General features: G+C 45.4%; 1 protein-coding gene across 1 annotated transcript; it reads left to right on the top strand.

Moving 5' to 3' along the window:
- The first annotated feature begins 5,025 nt into the window (after positions 1 to 5,025).
- Positions 5,026 to 7,145, top strand: LOC137781454 (hairy/enhancer-of-split related with YRPW motif protein 1-like). The gene is made up of 5 exons (XM_068570218.1): positions 5,026 to 5,181; positions 5,354 to 5,426; positions 5,543 to 5,626; positions 5,841 to 5,922; positions 6,038 to 7,145. The coding sequence occupies exons 1-5, from the start codon at positions 5,096 to 5,098 to the stop codon at positions 6,643 to 6,645; spliced, it is 933 nt and encodes a 310-aa protein (XP_068426319.1). The 5' UTR covers positions 5,026 to 5,095; the 3' UTR covers positions 6,646 to 7,145.
- Positions 7,146 to 7,943: the final 798 nt, after the last annotated feature.

The following is a 7,943-nucleotide window of genomic DNA, read 5'->3' as shown; positions in this document are numbered from 1 at the left end:
ATGACTGCACTTAATATTTCATGACACACTTTGAGGGGGGCGGGGCCTCGGGGGGTCTTCTGTCATGCAGCTCTGCATCAATAACAAAAAACAAGACTTTCATCCCTTTCAATACGATAACAATATCTTAAATATCTGTGACATCTCCTTGGTAAACTGGCGAGTGCCCTCTAACCTTTCCTGTCAATTCAAATCATCATTAAATGAAATGGACACATGACTGTGGGCTTGAAAGCAGCAGACGCATGTAACAAGTGCAATATGCAATTTTCAGGCCGCCAGAAGCTCACTGATGCAATTCAACACGTGTTTCAGAACAAAGATTGCCAGATTAATAGAGAACATTCTTGTATTTTTGTGTTAGTATTTCAAAGATTTTAATGTAAGTCTGAAGACAACATTAAAAGTGACATAATTACCATGATAAATTGATAAGAGCACATGATGAATCGAGAACAAAAAAAGGGTGAAAATGGCGAAAAGATTATGAACAAGGAATGTGGATTATAATTAAAAATAACGTATAGAGACAGATAGAATCAGCGATGGTATTAACAGTAGGAGTTGGTGGGTTACTGCTGCACGTTTGTGTGAGTAGGAGAGAGGAAAAGAAAGAGTAGAGGGGCTGTGCTAACAGGCTTTCTGCAGATCACTGGCAGTTTGACTGCAGTGGAGAGTAATGGGGCTGGCAGGGCGGAATCAATTACTGGCCACAACAGATTTTCCCACAGGTCGGAGCTTGGGAAAGCAGTACTTTACTGCAGCGCAGACAGCTGGCACAGAGCATCCACTGGGAAAGGAGCCGGCTCCCAAAAAAAAAAAAAGACAGCTATTTTTTTTTTTATAAACTTGTGACACACCATAAATTGACTCTTTTCTGTTTCGCGGTTCTGTCTAAAAATATCAGTTATTATAGTCACTGCTGATCCGATTTCATTCTAAAGTGCATCAGGCAAATATAAAAACTGCACAAAAGCCCCCAAAAGAACCTCAGCCCAGGTGAACACGACAAGGCAATGTAAAAGTGCCAACTCATACCGTGCTAGTTGACCCTTGAGAGCCACGGCTCTTCTAAAACATAGTCGTCCACTGGCGGTGACCAATCGTGTCCCGTGCGCTCACACTGAAGGCAGAGGGAATTGTCTGCAGCTTGACTCGACGAATAATTCATATGGCCAGTGCCTGAGGTTCCCTTTGCGTGATGTAAACCTGGAGATACATTTCAATTAGAGCCCCAAACAACCCCCACCTTGCCTCACACACACACACATCAACACACACACACACACACACACACACACACGCGCACACACACTCCATTGATATGCAAACAATGTTTTTCCTGTGGCAACACAATGTGTGGCCTTAAAACTAGCTCGCTTCGTGGCCCTTCTTTCTCTGTGAGGACATCACGTGCTGTCTCCTGTTGCGCTTATTTGGAAAGGCGGTCTTGTGATCTGCCTTCCTACTATTGTGAACTCGCATAAGTTAACTGGTAATGGGCAGCATACTGGTAAACCTTATGAACAATGTCATTGTCACGGGCCATTGTGAAGGAGTGTGCGTCATTGTGGGAAAAAAAACTAATAAAATTGATTCTTATTTATGCAAAAGTGATTCAGGTCTTCCACGTTTATTCCAAACCGGCACATAACGCGGCCCATATCAGAGTTCAAAGTTTTGTTTCAATCTTTTCTGAATGCTGTTCATGCCCTGTAATTGACGCTAAGCCCTGTAATTGGCAGCCGCGCTGAGATCCTGGTGTCAGTGTTATGACCTGAGGAGCTGTCCTCCTCAGAAAGAAAGAGAAAAAAAAGCTCCCGCTAAACAAAGAAACAAGGAAGTCAACATATCCTCCCTGGCTTTACCTATCCAAAAGCACAGGGAGAATGGATGCCAACAAAGGCAGGAAAGTAAAGAATGAGAAGGCGGGTGTATTACAATCAAACAGTGGGAATGGGTCTCAGGTCTGGTCTGGTCCCTGCCCAATATAGCCGCCTGGGTGCTGACTGGAACCAGAGGGGACAGACAGGAAGCTGTGGCCCATAGGATAACATTGTTGAATGGAAGTTGTCTGGGAGACATTTCTCTCAGGCAGACAATCTATTTAGGACCAGCATGGGTGGCATTTTCTTTGTCTTAGATAACATGAATATGATATAATATAACATGCATATATGCAGGACGGTTGATACCTTTTTACATGTAGACCTTTTTTTTTTTTTAAAAAGCAAGGAGAAGGCATGATCTCACACACACGCACACACAGAAATATCCCCCAGATACCCCCCCTCTCAACACACACACATACACACACATTAATGCAAACTTCACTGCAGCAGTTGTTGAGTGACAGGTATAAGATGTCAGGATGGTGTGCACACAGGATGCAGGCACGGCTGCGAGCGTCGCTGCTGCCGGCCGCCCCAACGGTTGACATAGTAAATCAATCCTGATGGGAGCGTTGGTAGGACGGAGGCGAAGGGGAGGGGAGGGGGCGAGGGGGGTCCAAAGGGACTGAGCCGGCCTCTGTCAGACACACTCAGCCACTCAGCCAGCCAGAGAGAGACTGTCGACGGGTGGGAGAACACTCGCCGGGAAGGGCTCACACGGAGATTGAGTTACCACGGAATTAGATCAGGGCTGTGGGAAACAGCACCTCCTAAACACACTCGCACACTCTCGGTCACACACACATAAACACATGCAGACACACCAGCGCACACTCTTGCGGCAGCACTCTTGCACACAAAGAGTCACCAAGGGAAACCTGAGGGAAGATTGGGGAAGGCAGCTGGGCACACGCCAGTTTCAAACAAATACTTGCTTATACCTCTTAGCTTCCTGGCACCGGTTTGACGGTGGTTTCTTCAAACCGGTGCCGAGTTAGGCCCACGGTCAACACGCAGGCCGGCATGTTCAAATTATTAAATGCAGAAGATTTATAGACGCATGGCATTCACAAAAGACAAAAGAGCTCAAACCAAACACACTTTTTCACATCGACCAAAGTCAACCGGAGTGGAGGCTGAGAAAATGTTGTGATTCCACAGTCGGAAAAAAAAAAAAGTCAAGGAAAACTCACAATTATGTTTAATGGATCACAGGAATGTCAGGGCCAATGTGAAGGACCTTGACAGTCAGGTGTGAGGAGAGTGGTTAGTGTCTGCTTAATGGAGACCACATGATGCTGCCTGTCCTGCAGAGCCGGCCGCAGTGTAGAGCCCTATTACCATAATCACATCGTAAACAATACTGAAGTGATCCAAGAGCTGCCTTAGTGCCTACCAGCAGAGAGTCATGGGAAGGCCATGTATGGTTTAGTCTGGGGCAGAGGAGAGGGATTGTATGTATGCTGGCTGAGTATCTGGATACAAATCTCTCCCACAAGCGGCAAACTTTTGTGAAGAGCAATATACAATAAACGCTGTCCAGTTAGGGACGGCCTCAGGAGTTTTTCACCACAGGATTATGCACATGTTCAGGTCTATAAATCAACCGAATGGGAGTACGGAAGTGTAGAAATGCATGAAATGGGTGACGGTGGGCATAATTTGGAGTGAAAGTGTCTCCTGACAGAGAGGGGAGGGCGAAGGCTCGTCCATTCTCAGAATGACTGAAGCTTGCACATTGTATCTGTCACCATCGAAGCCCCTCTGACATTCTGGGAACAGCGTGTTGGCCTGCAGTTGCTCCCTGAAATCAAGCTTTCATCCGCACTTGTCTAGCTCCCAACGCATCAAGTTAACAACTGACCTGACGGACAGAGCAGAGAAACAGCTGCTGCTCTACAAGGTAGTGGAATGGAAGACAGCAGGGGGGTCACGTTCCCACTGATGGTCTTACCAGACACGGCAGACTCAGGATGCATGAACGATACCAACTTCAAGCGCTTTCTTTTACCAGACTCGGCTGATGCGCTGTATTTCATGTGTTTGATATGATGGTAGTGTTATAGTAAAGTAGCAATACCATTCTGTAAAAATATAAGTATTTTTGTATTAAATTTTTTAAATTTTTTATTGAGGCATATTTGTATCTTTTTCTTCATGATACATACGAGACACAAAACCAGAGGAGATCATTTACACAGTGGAACATAAACATTTTATATAGTTTGCCCTCTGACCCGAGTGTATTAGAGGGGTCAACATTTTCACACCTTCTGCAGACAAACCCTGCTCCTCATCCAGAGTGAAGTACTTATGATTGCTGCTTATACTTTTGTGTGTGTGTGTGTGTGTGTGTGTTTTAATGTAGCTCACAAGAGAAACATTCATCTAAAGTTGCAGCTTGAGCTTATAAAAACACGTCTGTTTCTCTTTCCCACTCCACCGCAGAGCGGGGTTCACTGTTTTCACCCACAGTGGATGAATGATTCCCTGAGAAGGTCTGTCTGCGCCAGTCAGTTGACCTGTTTGCAGTGACTGGGGAGGAGGTGGAGGCGGAGGGGGTTTCCTAGGAGAGCCTGGCAACGCTGACCGACGAATGTTGGGCCTCCAGGCTGATCAATGCTGTTTGTGGAACCTCACAGCTGACAGCAGACAATGAACAACACACTCTGCTAATAGGCCGTGTGTCCTCCACAACACCAAAGAAGAAGAGCGCTCCCACTATAATGGCGCCTGTTGCCCATGAACTGGGGTCTCAGCAGGGACACTGTGGACCTGAGGCCAGGAGTCTTCTGGTCAGCCTGAGCTGTCAGGCTTCAGACTCAATAATCTCTGTTAAAAGGCACGTATTAAAAACCATTCTTTTTAATATAACACTTTAAATGTTCATCTGAATGAGTTTCAATATATATATTAGAATTTTACTTTGAAGCCTTAGACTTATTCCTTTTTCTTTCTTTTTTTTTTTTTAAACTTTTGTAAAGCCCCTGTCATTCAAATGACAGCTCGATTTTAACAGGCGCAAATATTTCCAAGTCCCGCCCACATCACGCTGGGGACCCCGCCCCCCTCCGCGCGGTGTGAAAATGATCAGAGAGGAGGCAGTCTGACGTTTTAAACTGTTGCACAGACCCTCTGCTGTCAGGACACCAGCCGAGCTTTCTCTTCAAGGAGTACTTTTGATTTGTGTTCCGTGAAGCGAAATGAAGCGAAGCCACAATTACAGCTCGTCGGAAAGCGACCTGGACGACAATGTTGAGGTGGAGAAGGATAGTGGTGACGAAAATGGGTATGTGCAATATTGTAATAATCATTATATCATGTACTACCACACATTTGGATGTTTTGCTGCACTAAGTGCAACATTTCAGCTTGCGTAATTCAAGTGGTTATCTTGCAAATGTTGATGGACTCAGAATATTTCGATGAAACAATCATTTATTGCATGTCTTACTTTGCAGTCCACTTGATTCTCACGGCTCGATGTCACCCCCCACAACCACCCAAGTTCAAGCCAGAAAGAGGCGCAGAGGGGTAAGTGAACTCTTTATCGGTGGTGCCAAGTGGCGCACTGGTGTTTGATAGATCCCACTGGTTTCCCCCCACTATGATCTAAAACGGGCTAAATTGTTTCTTTTATCCATTGACAGATTATTGAGAAACGGAGACGGGACCGAATCAATAACAGTCTGTCAGAGTTGAGAAGATTGGTGCCGAGTGCCTTTGAGAAACAGGTAAAGGGCTATAATGGCGCCTGTTGCCCATGAACTGGGGTCTCAGCAGGGACACTGTGGACCTGAGGCCAGGAGTCTTCTGGTCAGCCTGATGCTGGTCAGCCTGATGCTTCTAGCCTTCCAGAGTCTCACATTTGCCCACATGCCTGTTCTACATGGACACTAGAAAAAAAAAATCACTAAGTGCATGTTCTTTTTTTAAATGTATTTGCAGGGATCTGCTAAATTGGAAAAAGCTGAAATTTTGCAAATGACTGTGGACCATTTGAAGATGCTTCATGCATCTGGAGGCAAAGGTAACATATCATGTATTTGTCTATTAATTTGTCTTGATTTGGAATTCCTTAATCCAAAATGCCATGGGTATGCTGTGAGTCATGTGTCTAACCGCTCTGCTTTCTTCCCTGACAGGTTACTTTGAGGCTCATGCCCTTGCTAAGGATTACCGCAGCCTGGGCTTCAGGGAGTGTCTGGCCGAGACGGCTCGCTACCTCAGCATCATTGAGGGTCGGGACGGTGCAGACCCCCTCCGTATCCGTTTGGTGTCCCACCTCAGCAACTACGCCTCTCAGAGGGAGGTGCAGACTGGACTGGAACACTTAGCCTGGGGCTCTGCCTACGGGACGGCCCATGCTCATCTCCCCCACCCTCTCCTCCTTCAACACCCCCAGGGCAGGACACCTGCATGCAGAAGCAAAAGTAGCCCACCCTCCTCTTCCTCTTCCTCCTCTACATCTTCCTCCCCCTCCATTGAGGCATCTGGGACATCCCGGCTCAGTGTCATGCCTCCCACAGAGACCCTCAGGGTGCCTGCCAACGGTTCGCTGGCCTTCAGTCTGTCTGTGCCAACATCCAAGCTTTCTCCACCACTCCTGTCATCCCTCTCCTCGCTGTCGGCCTTCCCCCTCTCCTTCGGTGCTTTCCCTCTGGTGTCCCCGACGGCACTCAGCACAGTAAGCCCCTCCTCCACCTTGTCAAAGCCTTACAGGCCGTGGGGCACAGAGATCGGGGCCTTCTGAAGCGAGAAACTAGACTGACGGCAACAGCTGAGCTGTGTCCAGCATCAACGACTAGGAAGGACAACCTGCCTCTGTTCATGAAACACAGAGGGAAAAGCAAACTGATTTCCTTTTATACAAGTAAAGAATAAGTCTTTCTCAGTTTGTCATTGCTCTAAAGAAAGAAATTCTGAATGATTTAATGTTATCCATTGACTAATTAGTTAACATGCACTGTCTGCAGGCTGAGGACTGATATGGGCCATGAATAGATTTACTGTAAACATTTAAGTTCATTCAAGTATAGAGGTTATATTTTGTAGTCCACTTGCTGAAAACTTCTACATTTGTCGAGCATGGATGTCTGTGTGTAACATAATGTAGAGTCCTTTAATTCGGTCTGCTTCTTTAGTGGTATCACTAAAGAACTCAAAGTGAATAAACATATTAGGTTTGCCATTGTGGAAAAACTAACCAAATAGGAAACTTGCATTCTTGTATCTATTTGTAATATTTTTGTACCAATAAATTGAGTTAAAAGTATAAAACATGGATTCAAACAAACATTTTTGTTTCTGTTGCATAATGCTCCTTAGCGCTCTAGATTTTGTTTTCAAAATGAATACTATTAAGTTCTTTACCATCTTGCTACATAGTCCTTTGTATGAGCAGACTAACCTCCCTGCAAGTGATTAAGACCTTATCTTCAAAAAATGGAATATATAATCTGCAGGTGCAATTACACTACAATACTGTGGGAGTTAATCATGAGATAATAAGGTCCCGGTTATTGACTGGAAGGCAATTCCTTTACTGTGTGCCAGGTAAGTAACCAAATCTGAGAGCATTGTTACCCTTATGAATACCCAGGAAATCATTAAGAGCCAGAGGAAATCCTTTACAATGTTGGCCTGACCTCACCAGCTCGGGTTGGTCTGAAACGGAGACAATAGTGTGAACAGGATGGGGACTTTAGAGGAAGGCGGTTAAAAAGTAACAACAATACACAAGACAGCTGGACCAATAAATCACTGTTCAGCTCCTGTGTGGCGTTGGTGCAATCTGTGTGACACAGAGTTTCAGGGGGCTACTGTTTTTTTACCCAACCGTGCAGCACCTCAGGCTTCCAGCAGGGGAAGTCTGTGATTTGTTCCCTGAGGGTTTAGGCCACGTGCTATTAATAATATATCCAAAATATTGTCTTCCTTTAGGTGAGTCATTTTAAATATGTCTGTATTTCATGCCCTGAGTGCTGATGAATGACACAAACCTTGCTCCCTCTCAATGAGAGCACTCTTTAGATTCCAATAATGCAAAAG

Source organism: Clinocottus analis, unplaced genomic scaffold, assembly GCF_023055335.1.
Source record: "Clinocottus analis isolate CAN_PGR_092001 unplaced genomic scaffold, fCliAna1.0.p SCAF_9, whole genome shotgun sequence".
NCBI lineage: Eukaryota > Metazoa > Chordata > Actinopteri > Perciformes > Cottidae > Clinocottus > Clinocottus analis.
The sequence above is the reverse complement of the archived record's forward strand: the minus strand, read 5'-3'. Positions and strand labels throughout refer to the sequence as shown.

What these genes read in the sequence shown, in the direction of transcription:
- LOC137781454 (XM_068570218.1), top strand. Translation starts at nt 5,096, where the DNA reads ATGAAGCGAAGCCACAATTACAGCTCGTCGGAAAGCGACCTGGACGAC. An exon ending in CGAGTGCCTTTGAGAAACAG is followed by an intron (nt 5,627 to 5,840) that starts GTAAAGGGCTAT and finishes ATGTATTTGCAG; the next exon opens with GGATCTGCTAAATTGGAAAA. An exon ending in TCATGCATCTGGAGGCAAAG is followed by an intron (nt 5,923 to 6,037) that starts GTAACATATCAT and finishes CTTCCCTGACAG; the next exon opens with GTTACTTTGAGGCTCATGCC.